The sequence below is a fragment of the Nycticebus coucang genome, chromosome 2 (assembly GCF_027406575.1).
Source record: "Nycticebus coucang isolate mNycCou1 chromosome 2, mNycCou1.pri, whole genome shotgun sequence".
NCBI lineage: Eukaryota > Metazoa > Chordata > Mammalia > Primates > Lorisidae > Nycticebus > Nycticebus coucang.
The window spans coordinates 96,813,179-96,834,621 of record NC_069781.1 but is presented as its reverse complement, the minus strand read 5'-3'; the positions used below and the strand labels follow the sequence as shown (position 1 = coordinate 96,834,621).

At 38.1% G+C, this 21,443-nt stretch overlaps 1 protein-coding gene across 10 annotated transcripts in view; it reads right to left on the bottom strand.

The window, feature by feature from the left end:
• The window catches only part of NTRK2 (neurotrophic receptor tyrosine kinase 2), a 381,718-nt gene that overhangs the window by 313,319 nt on the left and 46,956 nt on the right, over nt 1-21,443 (bottom strand). For all 10 annotated transcript variants that reach the window (XR_008376955.1, XM_053576758.1, XM_053576767.1 and 7 more), the window contains 3 exons: nt 21,316-21,384; nt 18,601-18,755; nt 474-610 (listed from right to left, as the gene is read on the bottom strand). Coding sequence is in view for 9 of the 10 variants with exons in the window: in XM_053576758.1 (XP_053432733.1) it covers nt 474-610; nt 18,601-18,755; nt 21,316-21,384 (361 nt within the window). In the remaining variant the exon portion in view is untranslated. The remainder of the gene's footprint in view (nt 1-473; nt 611-18,600; nt 18,756-21,315; nt 21,385-21,443) is intronic.

The window sequence follows — 21,443 nt, the reverse complement described above, 5'->3', positions numbered from 1 at the left end:
TTGTATATAAAACCAGCACATGGTACCCCGTGATTGCATTAATGTACACAGCTATGATTTAATGGGAAAAAAAAAGAAAAGAAAAGAAAAGCTTCTCTGCCAGAGTTGGGCTCAAGCAAAGAAGTAAATCAGAAGTATATTTCTATTTCTCTAAGTTTCCACTGCTTGGTGTGGACTTAAACCTCAAATTCCTATCTACCTTCCTCCAATGGAAAAGACCACAGGGAGTCCCTCGATTTGTTCACAAAGACTCAAAGAGCTCACTAGGGACAGAAAGACTCTCTAGTCTATCGGGCATGCATAACTACAATGGAAACCTGCCTTTGTTAATTAAGAATAAGCAGAAAGAACACTTCATAAACTTCTACACATGGCCTAATGAAGTATCAAACAATCGTTGCTAGATTTAATACATTCTCAAGTTCTGAAACACTCTTATTGTCTAATAAGACACAGACAAACATAAGCCTTACCATATGTTTGGAAACCAGATTACCAACATCCCAATACATAACAGGAACTGGGTCGCCTGTCACACGGCAAGATAACGTGATAGACTTTCCTTCCTCCACGGTGAGGTTAGGTGCAGCCAAATTTGCAGATGGCAAACCTGTGGAACAAGACAAGCAAGCAGAGACATATATAAACAGTTAAATCCAGTATCAAAAGAATAACTATGAAATGAAAACTCCTTACGCTTTAAAATCAATCATTATTTAATTTCTGGGACTGATTTATGTCGATCTGAAAAAGTACCAGGTTGATAAGCTTTATAGATTTAATGTGGAGGAAAAAATGTGCTGTAATCAGATTTGAAAATAAATTATGCACATTCCTTGGGAAAAAAGAAATACTAGTATATAGAAGTATCTTCCATTTCTTTTTCTGTTCTATAGGTACTAATCCATTTTTTTTTTTTCCATTTTTGGCCAGGGCTGGGTTTGAACCCACCACCTCCAGCATATGGGGCCAGCACCCTACTCCTCTGAGCCACAGGTGCTGCCCGGTACTAACCCATTTTTGCATACAGTGAGGTCTTTTATGTCCTCCTTTCTCTCCCTCTCCTCCCCTCCACTTTTATATACTTATAAACGCAAAAGGGTAAGAGATGCATCTAAATTTCTTTTGCAAAAATCTTTTTTTTGCATTAAATAATTTATACCTCTAACACACTACCAGACCTAGATTTTGAAAGAGTCAGACTGTCAAAGAAAATGTACTTTCAAAGTATTTTTCAAAGACACAAAGCTTGAACTATGGCAGTGTGAGAATGTTTCAAAGTTATGTAAGTCATAGTTAAATATTACAGGTAAAATTGATCATCCTATTTAAAATATAATGGGAAAAAAGCATAATGATTCTTCATCTAGTGAAAAGTTATTTTCGTTAGAAAGCCCTGCAAATGTATTTGTGAAAATTTGAACCTTCTGAACATTTTTAAATATTTCAGGAGAGCATTGTTTACATACCTTCACATTTCAAAGGCTACGTGGTTGTGTATTGATCCTGCTATCCCTTTATTAAATGATCACACCTACTGAGTACGTGCACTGCATATAACTACATGTGAATCATGGTATCTCTGACATGTAGATGGGTCTCAGAGGGTACACCAACATGTCAGGTTCTGCTAGTTCAGACTGTCTCTCACTTGGCATCAGAAACTCTGCTTGGGACTGTATCTACCCCAACATCTATGTCCCTCAGACTTGATACATCATTAACTCAGAAGTAACCTGAAAGTCAGAAAAAGCAATTCATCTTTGACAGCAATTAACCCACTCAACTAGCAGCATCTCACCCATCACTTTCATATTACTGTGCACAAACCCTCCTCTTATGATGCAATTCTTGCTGGCAAAGCCAACTCTTTATCACTGAAAGCAGACTGGAACAAGAGTTATACAGCCTGTCTTATGGTATTCCCACCCTTGGGAGAGGACTACCAAATAAGATCCAGCTTTCAGGAGCTAGTAAGGCCCCTTCAGAACTTTTCCCTACCACAAGCATCCAACAAAGAACACGTTACATCTATCACAGGATTTCAAAAAGGCCCCTAGTGCCCAGAATTATACAGGGCCATGAAATGCATAACTATGATTAAGAGAGAGTACAGCAAATAGGAAGAAGCCCTGTACCATATACCTGACACATACTAACTGTGTGGCCCGGGGATCGTCATTTTTCCTCTCTAATGTGTTTTTTGTCACCATTTCTGTGACAATTACAGTTCCTAATTTATCAAGAAGCATCTCAAGGCAAGATATATCGAAAACAGGCTTACTTAGTTTAAAAAAAAAAAAAAATCTCCTTCAAGTCAGTGGTATGATCTGTGTGACTTTTAAAAAATATATTCTTTTTTTTTTTTTTTTTTTTTTTTTTTTTTTTTGTAGAGACAGAGTCTCACTGTATTGCCCTCGGGTAGAGTGCCGTGGCGTCACACGGCTCACAGCAACCTCTAACTCTTGGGCTTACGCGATTCTCTTGCCTCAGCCTCCCGAGTAGCTGGGACTACAGGCGCCTGCCACAACGCCCGGCTATTTTTTTGTTGCAGTTTGGCCGGGGCTGGGCCTGAACCCGCCACCCTCGGCATATGGGGCCGGCGCCCTACTCACTGAGCCACAGGCGCCGCCCCATTTTGTTTTTATTAAACATATAGGCACATATCTGAAGAGTTTATAATTCTACAAAATCTATGAAAAATGTGTAAAACATTTGCCTCCCCACCCAATGTACCCATGTGGCACAAAAGACCTCATCTCTTTTAACTTATTCTTTTGGTATTCCTCTCCATTAAATGGATCATCACTAAATATCAAGCTTATATTGCTACTTCTTAGGTTTTCTGCCTCAGCATTATTGACCGACCTTCCACTGTGGAAGATGAGAACCAGGCTCACTTTCAAAAAAGCCAGCCCTCCCCCATCTCTCTTCATGGCCTTCCACATTCTGCGAAGTTACATTGTCCAGATTAAAGCTATAAAGTTTGTTACAAGTATATTATCCCTACAGAGGGCAGAACCATCTCATTTGTAATAGTTATAACTCATCAAATTTAAGGTAGTATTAATTATTAAATGCAACACAGTTATAGATACTGCAAAGGGAAAAGGACGCCAATTCAACCATGATTCGATGCTCTCTTGCCACTGAGAACTCCTATTGATCTGATGTGGGACCTTTTGGATAGCCCATCTGCTAGTCTTACTCTCTTACTACCTTTATTTCCATTTGTTCTATTTAGAGGGAGATTTCTTCAGCTTTACCTTTCAAAGCTTCTTCTGAGGTTTTTCATTCTTCTGTCATATTTTTGGTTTCTGAAACTTTTTGTTGTTGTTCCTGAATGTTCTTTTTTATAGAGAAGTTACCAGTCTGTAACTTTTTGTGCTTAGTTGACTCTCTCCCACTTTCTTTGTACTTAAGAATTTATCTGCTAACCCAGGACCAGGGCCTACTGGGGGACTTATTCTCAAGCTATAATTTCCCCACCACCACCACACACACACACACACAGCCAGACTCCACTGATGGCGTAAAGACACCCACCTTAGCACCTCAACTACAAACCTCTGGGACGAATTAGCTACCTTCTATAAATGTACTCAATAGTTTGGAAATTCTGAGCAGAGAGGTTAAAACAAAGAGGTTGTCAGTAGGGAATGTTATGTCATAATCTTAATTTTTCCAATAAAATCTAATGTCATTTTCAAGCTAAGCTTTATAATTAATAGCTCTAAAATGTTTAATTATAGTAATAATAATATTAGCATTTATTGGGCATTCACTGAACTAGATACTCTTATCTAGGGCTTTCTTGTTTTATTTACTCCTTACAACCAATTTGAAGGTAAATATTTTATAATCAATTAATGAAATATATGAATTTTGGAAAAGTCTAATACATCTTCCTAAACTGCCCCAGTACATATAGCCAAAGCTCAGGGTCTCACCGCTACCTCCTAGGCTGCACATATCCACATTAGCACAGAATATAAATTACCACTGTACATTCATGACCTAGGAATTAAGTTCATTTAAAAAATAATAATTGCATGCATATTTTGTGAGGGAAAAGTGAGTCTCATTTATTTACAGAGAAATTATATCACCCTGTCATAGCTGTTTCCAAAGGAATCTGCAAAATTGGCCAATTCTAGTTCTTTTCAATGTAAAGTCTTCCACAAATGACTAAGCATCTGACTCACGTTAATGCTACAGCGTTAATATGCTGGTCAAAGATTCAATGATGGAAAAAACAATCTGTACTTGAAATATCACTTGAGGTTTAATTAGCACAATAAAAATAAATTGGGATGCATGAATAGCCAAGGCGGTATAAACCACTTGCCAGACACTACTTCCTGGCTTAATAACATTTGAAATCGGCACAGTATATAGAGCCATGCCCCACAATGCTTTCAGTGCTGCTAGCACTACTGCGATGTAATCCTGATACTAAGTGCCACAGCTGCCTTCCTTTGGGAAACCTCACTGGAGATAAGAGATGACCGTCCCAGGTAGAAGGTCACCTCCCTGTCAGTGTCTTCCGATCTGTAGTCGGTCACCTCCCTGTCAGTGTCTTCCGATCTGTAGTCCGATCTGTACAGGCTAGGACATCCTAGCCTGTAGACCTCAACAGAAAATCATTAACCACAGGTTGAAAAGCTGACTTTGTTTAGACCTGGGTTTCCCTAACTTGAACCTGCATATGAGTTACCGGGAGGGTCTTGTTAATAATGTAGCTAAATTCTTTCCCAGAAGGTCTGGGTTGGGGCCTGAGAATTTGCATTTTTAACAAACTCTCTGTTCCACAGACACATTGCACATTTTGAGTGGCAGGAGTTTAGACAATTGGTCTTGGACAATTGTTCTCTGAGCTTTTGTTTCAACAACTATTATTCTTAAACCTCACATCAGCCCAAGTCGTTACCTAGTCTACTAAACTTTCCCCAAAGTGTGCTCTACCAAACTATTATTCCTGGAAATGCGCTAAGGAAAAAAACAAACAAAAAAACCCTATAGGAAATTAAAGATGTTCACAATGCACATTAGCATATTAGAAACTCCAAGAAGTCCTGCTATAAATAAATTTATTTAACTTCCATTGATCTGACAGTCCCAAGGCTTATTTGAGTACCTAATTTCTTTGAGTTCCAATGTCTGTTGTAGCATTGTTATTTTTATTTGAAGCAATCTGACAAAATCTAAGATATGTATGTATTAAAATTCAGATATAAAATATATTTAAAGGAAACTATTCCTATGGATGATAGTAATAACAATAGCTAATATTCATTGTGTACTTAATGTGTAAATACCCTGTTTCCTCGAAAATAAGACAGTGTCTTATTTTAAGGGTGCTCCCAAAGATGTGCTAGGTCTTATTTTCAGGGGACGTCTTATCGTCCCTGTAAGTAGGTCTTATTTTCGGAGGATGTCTTATTTTCGGGGAAACGGGGTATGTGTATCTTTGTACTTAATAGATTCTATTTTAAATATTTTCCAATTATTAACTTATTAATCATCCCCCAAACCCTTCAGAGGTCCTCAAACTTTTTAAACAGGGAGCCAGTTACTGTCCCTCAGACCGTTGGAGGGCCAGACTATAGTTAAAAAAAAAAAAAAAAAAAAAACTATGAACAAATTCCTATGCACAGTAAATCAAGTAAATCACATATCTTATTTTGAAGTAAAAAAAGAAAATGGGAACAAATACAATCAGACCGCTTCATGTGGCCCACAGGCCGTAGTTTGAGGACCCCTGCGTTGGTGCCTTTAGTATCCCTATTTCCAGATAAAGAAGTTAAAGCTTAAAGGCCACACCTAAGCAGCTGGCCCTGAGTAAGGGCTGGCCCTGAGCCACAATCAGTGGCCTTCTTAAACATTTCATCACTGACGGCCTTCTCTGCTTCCCCCCAGTAGTGCACACTTCCTGAAGGTTGACCCAATTGACTTGGTCCTTTGATCACTAAGTATGGAGATCCTCACTTTCTAATAATTGAGAAAAACTAACCAGGATTATTAACTCAGCTTTGCAACAAATGAAATGGGTCAAGGTTGGGTTTTGTTTTTCAGTAATCACCAGTGAGCCTGGCTGATTTTCTGGCTTGTTTTCAGCTTGCTTCAGTGCTTACAAGCTCTCTTCATTTCATGTTGGGTCATCATTCCATGTGTATAATAATATGCAAATAAATTACAATTCTGTCTGCTCTCTTGTCTTCTCTCACTTCTCTGTGTGCATATATAAAGAACTTAAAACAAATAAATACTTGACCTGTTAATTCTCTCTCAACAGAATATTAGAATTCTATAACCTTCCCTTCTCCCTTTCTATTTTTTTTGGCATATCTCCCAATTTCTTTGTCTCCTAAACAGATATACTCCACAACTGGGAAGGAAGCCAAGATGAGCCCGACCTATTTACAAGTGACTGCTTTACACCTGGTTGCAAAAATGACAGAAAATTAGCAAAACGACTTTCCAAGCTCCAGTTGGAAATTATGCTTCTAAGTGTATGTGAGCCATGTCATGATAGTGACAGCTACCACATACTTTCTCGGCACAAAAACTTAAACAGCACTTGACAGATTAGAAAAAAACAACATCTTCATTTGGCATTCTAAGAAGAGAAAGAAAAACAGTGATCCACTGTGTGGTTTACTTTATTTTAGGAGATAAAAACTGATCTCTAAGAAAATTAAAGCAAAGCAGTACACTAAAGTATATGCTTTTGAGTAAAAAAACAAATAAAATCCAGCTAAGATGCTAAGAAAATAATGTTTTGTATCATTCTAACTTCTACACAGAGCATTTCCTTTTAATCAGCGGTAAATGCTAACACAGTAGAATTATTATCGGCCTGTTTTCTTGGTTTAAAGCAAACAAAAGAAGGAGTATGCACAACTACACTACACAGGCAAATGTGCCACAAACTGGTTGAAACCAAAAGTAAATCAAAAATGTCATTAAAATCAATTTAACGCGAGGAATCAGACTTTGCTTCCTGGGTATTTATGAATGAACCTTCACTATTGTAAATATTAACAGTATTTTGTCTGTATGTCTTTATATGTTTCTACACTAAAAGTTTAAAGGTTGGAAAAGTAGAAAATTGAAATTGTCATTATAAACAACAAGGAAACCAAAGGCAGGCCTGATTCCCATCCACGGGACTGTTAAGGGTGTTTTATACAGTAACCACGCAGTTCTTCACCATCAAGTGAAGTGCCACCTTCTATTCACTGTGGGGCTCTCCTTCTCCATGGTACCTGGTTACTAGTAAAGTGGGTTGAAGAATTGTTTTGATATGACCCAGAGGAATACTGTCTTTCTTACTGCCATCTACTTAGACCAGGGCATTTAATCCACCATTAACACTTCCTGAAGAAGCTCTCTTCCAGACAAGATTTAAATCATAATTATAGTATTAAAAAAATTACAGTGTAAAGTACACTGCTTCTCAATAATCCCATTCAGCCAACAGAAATGACTGAAAGGCTTATATTGCAGACTTACTACGGAAAACCAACCACGTGTGTAGGAATTGAGTAGAAAATATATATATTTTTAATTCTATGTGACAAATAATTTCATTAAAAACACTAAAAGAAGTAACAGGAACATTTTTATAAGGAATAATGAATTAGCACAGCTTGGCTAAATCACCATTTTTCATTACCACTAACAGGATTCTGTCTCAGTCCTCAGAACCACGCTATTCATAGCACTCCTTCATTGCAACTAATGTGGAAATTTTATATGACTATGTTTTGTTCCCTGACAATTAATAAAGTTTTCCTAAGGCTTAAAGGGTCTTGTGATGAAACAGACCACAACTTGGTTTACAGCAGGAGTAAATTTACAGTAATTCACGGCAGGAGGGGACTGTTACAAAAATATTGTGAAGCATTTTGACTGTGCTATTAACAAGAACAGAACAGTTAAACTTCCCAGCCCCGCCTCCCATGTTCAATTAATCTCCAAAGGCATAAGAAAGAAATGAGATTCTCTCAAAATGCAATAAGAACAGAAATTTCAAAAAGAGGCTCAGTGCCCATTGCACAGTGGTTATGGCCCTGAGGCTTGCAGGTTCGAGTCCAGCCCCAGCCAGATAAACAACAATGACAACTACAACAACAGTAAAAAAAAATAGCCGGGCATTGTGGTGGGTGCCTGTAGTCCCAGCCACTTGGAGGGCTGAGGCAAGAGAATTGCTTAAGCCCAAGAGTTGGAGGTTGCTGTGAGCTGTGACGCCACAACACTCTACTGAGAGTGACATACTGAGACACTGTCTCAAAAAATAAAAAAGAAATTTCAAAAAGAACTAGAACATACCAAACTATAGAATAACTCTATAGTTATTACACGGTGAAAATAATACATTTCATTTATTTTTAATTAATTGACACTAGCCCCATTATATTAAAAACCTTGTCCAATCTGATCATTAACATAATGTTTCATGTATTATTAATTGACCAATTCAGCAAACATTCATCAAATGCCTATTAAGATCAAGAGGTATATTAGGAGCCATGGAGAAAGCATATTTGCATATAAAATGTAGAGAACGCATTCTCCATATAATACCTTCATGATCTGAGGGAAACTTTTGAAGAAAACTCTTCTCATAAAGGAATAAATGTTCAATAACTCTTCTTTTCCTATTGAAATGAAAATTGCAAACTAATTGCAATGATCATGCTCTTGGAAAACTGTGGGTGTCCAGTGATGAAACATATACCATACTTTCAGCTGATTTAAAGTTACCTATAAAGTTTCATGCAAAGGATAAAAAAGCATAGAAATGAGCTGAACTCCACATATCTGTAACCTAAACATAATGACATAGTTTTAAAACTTACCTAAAAGAAAAGCAACTGACCATTAACCCATTTTTTCTAAAACAAGACGTCTAACTTGAATATACTGGCATGTTATTATCTGGTTTCTTCAACACGGAACTTTAGAAAAAGGTTTAAAATCCAAAAATATATTTTAGTGTAATTTTCTGCCGTATATGTCTAACTTCACTTTAAAGAACCAAAGTTGAGAAACCATCAAAAGAAAATTAGCACATGACTAAGCTCTAAATTGGAGACTTCCCTTTTCATCCCAAACATCTAGAAATGATGTATAATATTTTTGCAAAAATCCAGAACCATGTTAGAAAAGGAGAAGGCATACTGTCGGTGGGTAAGAGAAGATGAAGAATCCTTGAACAAGAGAGGATAGGAGAACAGGATTAAAGAAAAGCAGCACAGCCCCAGACTGACACACATGTATTCTCTGCACCAATAAGGAAGCTCCAGGTGGACCTAAAATTACAGGAGAGGATTGCAGGACAGAGTGAGGGCCTGCCAGGTCAAGCCACCAGCTGTGGGTTAAGAAAAAGATTTGAAATAGCAGGATGAATAACCTTCCCAGCACCCCACCCCGCCCTCTCACCTCAAGCACAGCATCCAACTACAGCTGTAGTTACCCCCAAAAGAAGCAATGAGCTTAGAACTTCACGGTAAAGAAAACACTGAATACAGCAAGAAGGTAGTACAATATCTCCAAAGTCCTGGGAGTTTGCTAGGTGCTGGTGCCACCCTACAGATATGGTGAACCCCGATTAAAAAAAAGCATTTCAGGCACCAAAAAATGAATCAACAGAGATTGCAGAAATTAAAAATCAATGGTTGAAAGGAAAAAATCCAGTGTTGCAGAAATAACTGAAAAGCAAAATGGTGAGTAAACCAATTCTCCCATAATGCAGCACAAAAGTACATGCAGATGGCAAAAACTGAAGAAAGGTTGTGAGGGGTAGAGGGTTAAGCCAGCAGTGCAAATACCCATCCAGTGTGAATTCCTGAATGAAAAAATAAATGGAAAGATGACACAGAGCAAATTAATAAGAAAATGTTTGCAGAACAGAAGACAAGAGCCCTTATATTGAAAGGGCATTCCTCAACTTGAAACAGAATAAAAAAAAAATTCAAACCTCGCACTAGTCATATTGAGGTGAAATTTAAGAATAGCACAAATAAAAAACAAATCCTCAAAGCTTTTAGAGTCAGACTAACCTCAGACTTCTCATCAACAAGGCTGAATACAATTGTAGCAAAGTCCTTAAGAGTTTTGAGCCTAGACAATTGAGTTTTTACTCAGCTGATTGCATTGAGAAGGAAAAATGCAGGCTGACTTTCCATTATTTTTTAATTTCTCTGAAAGAAATATCAGAAAGTACACTCCAGCAAAAAGAAAAAACACTCCAAAAAGACAAAGGATACAAAAGTCAACAACATTCAAAGAAATTCGAGATCTTAAAAAAAATAAAGCAAATAACAAATTAAAAATAAAATCTCAGATGATAACAATCTGAGAGTTGGGAAAAGAAGCAAAGGGAAGAAAAAAATATCTTGTCTTCTTGGGGGGATTATCTTTAGACATCTGGAGAAAATATATATTTAAATAAATGCCAAAATTTATTTTGCTTTATATGTATTTTCAAAACCCTAGAAATATAATCTATAACTTTCAAACAGTTAAAGGAAAAAGGTGTGTTATCAATGAAAGGGGAAAAAAAGAAAAATCCCGCAGAAAAATAAAAAGATATGAATAGGCAGTTCACAGAAGCATAAATACACTCCAATAAATATATAAAATGGTCCATAGTAATCAGGAAAATGGAACTTAAAAGCAATGATACAGCATTTGTTAAAAAGAGGAAAACTGAGAAGTTTGCTAATATCAAAGTCTATCTCATTGGAAAGCTAGCTGTAAATTGATACAGCCATTTTTTGATGTACAAACCATATACGCCAAAAATTCTAGTTCCTCCTGTGCATTCGAGAAAAGACTTTGTACTTGTACACATGTACAAAGAGCATGAATAAGAATGCTTACTGAAACACTTTCGTAGTAATGAATAATGGGAAGGATGATTTGGGCCCATCAACAGGAACATTTAATGTAATTAAGACATATTCTACCATGAATAATACCATGCAATGCTTAAAAAGAATATGAAATCTATGACTATTGACCTGAAAGGGTCAAAGGCAAAATATATATATAGGAATATTGTAATATAGGAAAGTATTTTTCAGCAAAATGTCTCAATATTATTTGTTCAATTATAAATAAGTTAAAACAGTAGGAAAGAAAACAAAAATTAACAGGGAAAAAACAAAATAATTTAAGAGCACGAAAAACAATAGAAAAACAAGTCTGTCGATTCTCCTGGCACATACTTCTAGAATGTTGATTTTTGAAAAGCATTATTAACATTGAAATGAATTGTGAATGTTACCATGAATGGAACAATTCAGTCCTAATCAATCAATCAAATTCGTGCCCTCCTGACAGTGGATTGAAAATCTCACTTTCATACACATAATTCATTGACGAATAAAAAGTTACAGGAAATAGATTGATTAGGAGAGATGAGGACCAGTTCACTCCCTACATTCCACGCCCCCCCACCCACCAGCCACAATGGCCTATCAACAACACATAAGGTGGGGTGAGTTACCAGAAAGCTGCCAAAACAACATGACCAAAAATTACAATTGAAAAAACAGAATTGGTTTCAGGCAAGGGCAAAGCAGACATCTCTTAAGAGGCAGCTTTTGAAATTAGGAGTCAGATGCTTTCACTATCTTCCTCTCAGTGGTTGCTGAACCAATGTGGTCCCAACAGCTGTGAGGATTTGGAAGCTAGCCAAAAGGCCAGGTGACTCAACGTTGGATTTCTTGTCCCTCTAAGTAATGTCTCTCAGTGAGGCAAATTTGTACCAGAATAGAGCAGAGTTACCCTCTCACCAATCAGGAAAAGATATATATTAAAAGTTTCTGTTTTAAAATGTTAGCTATTAGAGAAAGCCAAAGGAAGCTGGCAAAAGAACAAAGACTTATTCCCCCATTATGAAACCAAAGGGCTCTATTTGTGACAGAAAAATCTGTGGGAAGGGGGATGGCTGTCTTCTAACACCCTTCAGGGTAAGAAACAAATACTTATCTTTATTTTTATTACACGTTCACTAAGTGTGAACAACAGCTATATTATTCTTAAATAAAAATAGACCTCAACTTAATAGATTCTTCCGAATACAAAGAGCCTGTTGTTTGTGGTTAACAGGCAAGTTCCTGATGGAGAAGAACCAGGTGTTACATAGACATTTGTTGTGTAAGTAATCAGTAGGTCAGAAGATCGAATTAATTGTGTGGGTGTTACCTGATTGACTATTTCAAATTTCACAGCAGTAACATGGATATGTGAATAGGGTAGAGGTAAGTGGCTAAACATTGGTAAAATCCCAAGCACAACACTTTCATTTCCCTGCCTTTAACCTCACTAACACTCACATGAGCTCTGCTTTTGGCATAAGGTGCCCTTTTTTTCTTTTGTAGTTGTTCACCAGGGCTGGGTTTGAACCCGCCACCTCCAGCATATGGGGCCAGCACTCTAATCCTTAAGGCACAGGCACTGCCCAAGGTGCCCTTTTTTTTTAATGCTAGAGATGAAAATGCTGAAGAGTCTCTGCAAATATAGTCATATTCTAAGTGGGCGACGATACAAATTGAAAAAGGAGCACCGAAGGAGTCGGTTCTTAAAAATTCAGCTTCTGTTGACCTAAGACTCCTACCCTGTTTCCCCGAAAATAAGACATCCTCCAAAAATAAGACCTACTTACAGGAAAGATAAGACATCCCCTGAAAATAAGACCTAGCGCATCTTTGGGAGCACACCTTAAAATAAGACACTTTCTTATTTTCGGGGAAACAGGGTAGATTAAGAGCCCACGTGCAGACTCTTCAGCTACTGCAACTGTAACTGCTTTGGTTTGAAGATTCCATTAAGAAGAGAAGCTTCTGGTAAGAGCTGTGCCATGACCGTGATCGGCACCCGCCCGGACCTGGGTAAGAGCTGCATGGCAACTCCTGACCAGCAACCTGCGCCCGTTGGGCCTCTGCATGCCCTGACCAGGAACTGTAGGAGCCATGCAAACCCATGTCCTCCCTCCTGGACCCTCCCTACCTCAACACCGGCCCACTCATCTGGCCAGGGACTCTGGTAGTTGCATGCCTTCCACAGCACTCCCTGCCTCTGCATGGAGCCCTTATCCTGGCCAGAGACTGTTGGAACCTTGGGCTCTCTGTGCCAAAGTCACTGGGCACCAGGCACTCCCAGAACCATGTCCACCACCACCCGCCTTGTTGCTGGATCCAGGTGTGTCACACTCCGGAGCTGCTTCCACAACCAGAACTCCCTGGCTGAGGCAGCCCCAGAGGAACTGCAAAGGGTCACACCCTACAAAGATCAAGCAACAATACAGTGATCCCACTAGGGCAATGGTGAAAAAAAATCATGAGGCGAAATCAACAGAAAAACTGTCAATATGAATAATCAGAGTACATCAACTCCCACAAGGATCAATGGGGCAGACACAACACAAGATCCCATGCACAAACAAATAGCTGAGATGTCAGAAATCAAATTCAGAATCTGGATAGCAAATAAGATTGAATTAGAATTCCAAGCAGTAACCCAAAAGATATCTCAAGAATTCAACGAATTCAAAGACCAAATGACCAAAAATTTTGACACATTGAGACAAGAAGTTGCAGCCCTCAAAGATCTGAGAAACACAGTAGAATCCCTCAGTAACAGAATGAAGCAAGCAGAAGAAATAATTTCTGACATTGAAGACAAAGCTTTCGAACACTCCCAAACTCTCAAAGAGGAAGAGAAATGGAAGGCAAAAACAGATCACTCTCTCTGAGAGCTCTGGGATAATTCAAAGAAAACCAACATTCATCTTATACAGATCCCCAAAAGCAACGAAGTGGCTTCACAAGGCATAGAGTCTCTTCTCCATGAGATCATGAAGGAGAACTTTCCAGACATGCCAAGAGATTCTGAAATTCAGATAGCAGACAGTTTCAGAAATCCAGCACAACTCAACCCAAATAAGACATTCCCCAGACACATCATAATCAATTTCACTAAAGTTAATATGAAGGAGAAAATTCTGAAAGCAGCCAGATGAAAGAAAGCCATCACCTACAAGCACAAGAATATTAGAATAACTGCAGATCCCTCTGCTAAAACCTTTCAAGCTAGAAGAGGATGGTCATTGACTTTTAATCTCCTAAAACAAAATAACTTTCAATACAGGATCCTGTAGCCAGCTAAACTGAGTGTCATTTATGACAGAGAAATTAAATACTTCAATGACATTCATGTGTTGAAGAAATTTGCCATAACTAAACCAGCTCACCAGGATATTCTCAGACCTATCCTCCATAAAGACCAGCATAATCCTCCACCACAAAAGTAAACCCACCCAGAAAATTTTGATCAAATTCCAACTTCCACAGTCGCAAAAGGATTAAAATTGTCCACAAGACTCTCGAAAGGCTTATCAATATTCTCAATTAATGTGAATGGTTTAAATTGTCCTCTAAAGAGGCACAGGTTGGCTGACTGGATACAGAAACTCAAGCCAGATATCTGCTGCATACAAGAATCGCATCTTAACACTAAAAGACAAATATAGACTCAAGGTGAAGGGATGGTCATCTATATTCTAGGCAAATGGAAAGCAGAAAAAAGCAGCCATTGCAATCCTATTCACAGATGCAATAGGCTTTAAACCAACTGAAATAAGGAAGGATAAGGATGGACACTTCATATATCTTAAAGGTAATACTCAATATGATGAGATTTCAATTATTAACATTTATGCACCAACCAGAATGCACCTCAATTTATAAGAGAAACTCTAACAGACATGAGCAACTTCTTTTCCTCCAGTTCCACAGTAGTTGGAAAAAGAGAAGAAGTTAATAACTTAATGGGACATCTCAAGCAACTAGAGAAGAGAGAACACTCTAACACCAAACCCAGCAGAAAAAAAGAAATAACCAAAATCAGAGCAGAATTAAATGAAATTGAAAACAAAAGAATTATACAAAAGATCAATAAATCCAAAAGTTGGTTTTTTGAAAAGATCGATAAAATAGATAAACCTTTGGCCAAACTAACCAGGAAAAAAAAGAGTAAAATCTTTAATTTCATCAATCAGAAATGGTTACAATGAAATAACAACAGACCCCTCAGAAATTCAAAAAATCCTTAATGAAAGGACTCTTAGAAATATGAAAATCTGAAAGAAATCGACCAATACCTGGAAGTACACCACCTACGAAAACTTAGCCAGAACCAAGTGGAAATGTTGAACAGGCCTATATCAAGTTCTGAAATAGCATCAACTATACAAAATCTCCCTAAAAAGAAAAACCCAGGACCAGATGGCTTTACATCAGAATTCTACCAAACCTTTAAAGAACAACTAGTACCTATATTACTAAACCTCTTCCAAAATATAGAAAAAGAAGGAATATTACCCAGCACATTCTACGAAGCAAACATCACCTTGATCCCCAAACCAGGGAAATACCCAACAAGAAAAGAAAATTTAGACCAATATCACTAATGAATATTGATGCTAAAATACTCAATGAGATCCTAAAAAACAGAATCCAACAACACATCAAAAAAATTATACACCACAACCAAGTGGGATTTATCCCAGGGTCTCAAGGGTGGTTCAATATACGTAAATCTATAAATATAATTCAGCACATAAACAAACTAAAAAATAAAGGCCAGATGATTCTTTCAATTGATACAGAAAAAGCTTTTGATAATATCCACCATCCCTTCATGATCAGAACACTTAAAAAAATTGGTATAGAAGGGACATTTCTCAAATTAATAGAGGCCATCTACAGAAAACCCACAGCCAATATCGTTTTAAATGGAGTTAAATTGAAATCATTTCCACTTAGATCAGGAACCAGGCAAGGTTGCCCATTGTCTCCATTGCTCTTTAACAGTGTAAAGGAAGTTTTAGCCATTGCAATTAGGGAAGAAAAGGCAATCAAGGGTATCCACATAGAGTCAGAAGAGATCAAACTTTCACTCTTCACAGATGATATGATCGTATATCTGGAAAACACTAGGGATTCTACTACAAAACTTTTAGAAGTGATCAAGGAATACAGCAATGTCTCAGGCTACAAAATCAATACCCATAAATCTGTAGCCTTTATATATACCAACAATAACCAAGCTGAAAAAACAGTCAAGGACTCTATTCCTTTCACAGTAGTTCCAAAGAAGATGAAATATTTAGGAGTATACCTAACAAAGGACGAGAAAGATCTCTACAAAGACAACTATGAAACTTTAAGAAAAGAAATAGCTGAAGATGTTAACAAATGGAAAAACATACCATGCTCACGGCTGGGAAGAATCAACATTGTTAAAATGTCTATACTACCCAAAGCAATATATAATTTTAATGCAATTTCTATTAAAGCTCCATTGTCATATTTTAAAGATCTTGAAAAAATAATACTTCATTTTATATGGAATCAGAAAAAACCTCAAATAGCCAAAACATTACTCAGCAATAGAAACACAGCAGGAGGAATCACACTACCAGACCTGAGACTGTACTGTAAACCGATAGTGATCAAAACAGCATGGTATTGGCACAAAAACAGAGCAGATGTCTGGAACAAAATAGAGAACCAAGAGATAAATCCAGCTACTTACCATTATTTGATCTTTGACAAGCTAATTAAAAACATTCAGTGGGGAAATGATCTCCTATTTAACAAATGGTGCTGGGTGAACTGGCTGGCAACCTGTAGAGATTGAAACTGGACCCACACCTTTCACCATTAACTAAGATAGACCCTCACTGGATAAAAGATTTAAACTTTAGACGTAAAACTATAAAAATACTTGAAGAAAGTGCAGGGAAAACTCTTGAAGGAATCAGCCTGAGTGAATATTTTATGAGGAGGACTCCCCAGGCAATTGAAGCAGTATCAAAAATACACTACTGGGACCTGATCAAACTGAAAAGCTTCTGCACAGCCAAGAACATAGTAAGTAAAGCAAGCAGACAGCCCTCAGAATGGGAGAAAATATTTGCAAGTTATACCTCCGATAAAGGTCTAATAACCAGAATCCACAGAGAACTCAAACCTCTTAGCAAGAAAAGAACACGTGATCCCATCTCAGGGTGGGCAAGGGACTTGAAGAGAAACTTCTCTAAAGAGGACAGATGCACGATCTACAAACACATAAAAAAAAGCTCATCATCCTTAATTATCAGAGAAATTCAAATCAAAACTACTTTGAGATATCACCTAAGCCCAGTAAGAATAGCTCACATAACAAAATCCCAAAACCAGAGATGTTGGCGTGGATGTGGAGAAAAGGGCACACTTCTACACTGCTGGTGGGAATGCAAACTAATACGTTCCTTCTGGAAGGATGTTTGAAGAATACTTAAAGACCTAAAAATAGATCTGCCATTCGATCCTATAATTCCTTTACTAGGCTTATACCCAGAAGACCAAAAATCACAATATAACAAAGACATCGGTACCAGAATGTTTATTGTAGCCCAATTCATAATAGCTAAGTCATGGAAGAAGCCCAAGTGCCCATCGACCCATGAATGGACTAGCAAATTGTGGTACATGTATACCATGGAATATTATGTAGCCTTAAAGAAAGATGGAGACTTTACCTCTTTCATGTTTACATGGATGGAGCTGGAACATATTCTTCTTAGCAAAGTATCTCAGGAATGGAAGAAAAAGTATCCAATGTACTCAGCCCTACTATGAAGCTAAATTATAGCTTTCACATGAAGGCTATAACCCAACTATAGCACAAGACTATGAAGAAAGGGCCAAGGAAGGGGAAGGGAGGGGGGAGTTTAGGGTAGAGGGAGGGTAATGGGTGGGGCCAAACCTACGGTGCATCTTAGAATGGGTACAGGCGAAACTTACTAAAGGCAGAATACAAATGTCTACATACGATAACTAAGAAAATGCCATGAAGGCTACGTTGAACAGTTTGATGAGAATATTTCAGATTGTACATGAAACCAGCACATGGTACCCCTTGATTGCACTAATGTACACAGCTATGATTTAACAATAAAAAAATAAATAAAAAATTCTGAAGAGAGGAGCAAGGGATGATGGTGAATTAGGAGATCTTAAACCCGGACCTGGGCAAAGCACACGGCAGGACAGACTGAGGGTACCCCATCAAGAGACACAGACACCTGGTAGGAAGACAAGTTTAAGGGGATGTGCTGGCTTGAACTGCATTTGCATGTGCTGCCAGGGCACTTGCACAACCCTGAGCTCCTTGGCCTGGGTATCAATCAAGGGCATATGTGGCCAGTGAAGTAACACACTCTCAGCAGAAACTTTTGGATGGATGGACAATGGATAAACAAACAAGTGAACAAACAAAGGAATAAACGGTATATTTTTTTCTCTGTGGGCTTTAAAATCATCTATTCCAAATAATATTCTACTTGCAAACAATATTCCACAAAGTTGCTCCCAGCCTATTTCTCCACACTGCACAGAAATGTTATCTGATTCACTGGAGACACCGATGGTTTTCCTATATAAAATCTGGGTAGTGGTAATCTTCCCAGACTCTCTACCACAGCAAGGCAATTAGAATAATTAATAGCAACTAGAACTCATTGATTTAAAAATAATTTACCACAATTGGGTATCTGCAGATTTGCCAGGGGAATATTCTTGCTGCTTTCATCCAGACAGTACAAATCCTGAGTTTCTGGACCGAATTTAGTCTCTTGGAGAGCCTTGATCCACATTATGTCACAGGAGCATGTAAACGGATTACCCACCAGGATCCTACATGGAACAAAAATGTCAACAGATCAGCCTTCTTTTTCGGTTTTAAATACGCTAGTATTTATGAAATACTATACTCTGAATTCTCTCTAGCCAGCCACTGTGGAAAGTAACACCTCTTTCATAGCATGATAGTGCTTATTATTCATTTACTTACCTGATACTTACTGAACTTCTGTTATATGCAAACACCACTGCAGAGGCTAAGGAATAAAAAGCAATGTAAGATCTTTACAGAATTAATAGGGAAAACAAGATAGGAACAGAAGTCGTCAAGATATAGAAGAGAAAAGAATGTCTCATAACACAGGAAAAATAGGTGCCATGACAAATGTAGCATGGCTATTACATAGTCATTAGAAGGTCTCCAGTGACAATGGCAACACAGTCTCAGGAACGCTAGCATACTCATTTCTGACCAGGCTAGAGACTCGAGTGCTATCATTTAATAAACTGAACCTTCAGTGGGAAGGAAGGAAAATTTCATCTCAATTTAAAATGAGATGGTAAGTACAAAGCAAAGACTAAAATGTGAGTGCCAGGGGGTTGGCACCCCTAGCTTTCTGCATTATGCAACCAGTCATTTTTATTGATGCAGAAAAGTGGGTGTGAATGTGAGAGAGAACCCAGAAGGGACTCCCACACATGCACGCGTGTGAACACACAGACACATACACACGTGCAGCACACAGACCAGCTCAGGGATTATGAAGGCGAGGCAACTGAGCTCCAGACACAGCTGCTTAGACCACTGTGGGAGGGTCTGCAAAAAGAAAGCCACCACCATTCAGACCTCAGCCTTGCTGCCTGAACTCCAGTGCCTTGCTATGGGTAAAAGAGGAAATAGTGAAGAGGAAAATAAAAACCACAAGGAAGAAAATCTTTAAATGCTTATTTATAATACTCAGTGGCCTATTTAAGATGAATTCCATTTATGGTAATGAGCCTTTAAATGAGGCCATTTAAAATCGTTACATAGACTCTGCCTGGCATTAACCACAAGACTTAAGATTACTACAGGGACAGGACCTGGGCTTTGGCAACACCACTATTTACTCCTGTGGTTTTCTGGTTGGGTTCTAAGAATCCCAGGGATCCCCCAGAGACTTTTTCAGGAGTTTCTTTGGGGGGAAATGTGGTCCTGGCAATCCTGTTTACTTTGTGTCTGCTTGATTGCCTCCAAGTTATCCCTCCAACACCAAAATACAATTTGAACTATGAGATATGGAACATAATGCAGAAGGGACCCACAACCAGTTTAAATCCCACTGATCCAAGATGCTTCCTGGAGTCTCAGTACATGAAAAATGAAAGTCTTTGTCAAAAGAAGGTACAGGTAAAGCAGCAGAGGTGAAGGGATGCTTCAATTATCAATAACACGATGTTCCTGCGACCACACAGCACTGGCAGGCCGCTGGCTTCTCCAGCTCACTGTACAGACTCCTTTCACAATGGTTATTACAGCACGGTACACTTCTCTACCTCAGTTTCTCCCTCTGGCACTGGATGACAGAATCCTAGAACACAGACGCTTTTCTCCCTAACTCCCCATGGCTTAGTGCCATGTCAGTTTGATTTATAACAGGTAGACAATTAACATTCTTGAATAAATTGATTAAACATCCTTCAGGGAGAATATTAAGACATGAATTTGAAATTAGAACTCTATAATTTTTAATCCATCAAGAAAATCTTATGCGGTGATGCTCCAAATTTTCACACCAGGTACCTTACTCTATTTCATCTATTTTAGTTTGTCCTTCCTATTCCTGTGTTAGAAACATGAGTGCTTCAACTCCTTGAATGAAGTGTATTCCAAATAATCTCCAACTGCTGAAACTTTCATCGTTAACCCCTATTGCTACCTATCGACTTGTTCTATCTCTACAGCCGTGGTATCTTCCACTCCATGCAATTTTCTTCAGAATAGGGATGGACCATCATACAAAAGACTCCACAATTGAGGCAACATACAGTTGAAGCAAAAGCCATTGTCTGATCGACATGTCCTTCTGCCCCACGAAACCTCTGCATTACCGTCGGATTAACAATATTCTTATTTGCTTAACTGTGATAATGCCAAGAATTGAGCACATTTGGAAATGCTAGCTGTTAGTCAGGAACACATTTCAATATGTTTTCTTATCATTTTACAGCAGAGGGATTACGACATAGGATAAATATTAAATGCAATGGAAAACCTAGAGAGGAAAACTACCTCTCCTGCTCCAGTGCTCCCTATCCCCAGGATGGACAAAAGCAGGGAGCATTATGCCCTTGGTATTTCCTCCTCAAATGGGTTTGCTTGGCTTTTAAGCTAAGCTTGATAATTTAAGCTAAGCACACATGATGTTACCATTGAGAGTTCTATTTTCTTAAATTACCGAATCATGTTTTCATGAGAGAATAAAAGACCAAGAGACCCAAACTTGAGACATCACATTTTCAAGAATTTTGATATAAAAATAGATCTGCAACATCATTCACTCAAAAGAAAAATACTTAATTACCCTTTCCTTTGAAAACATTTCCCCAAATGCCACACAAAATCATTACTTACAGCTCAGACAAGTCAAGGTGACGGAAATGCTTCCTAGACAACCTCGTCAGCTTATTTCGGGTAAAATTGCTGCAAGGAATCGAAAACATTAAGCGTGAATTTAAAATGCTACATTTTAGAAACAAAGT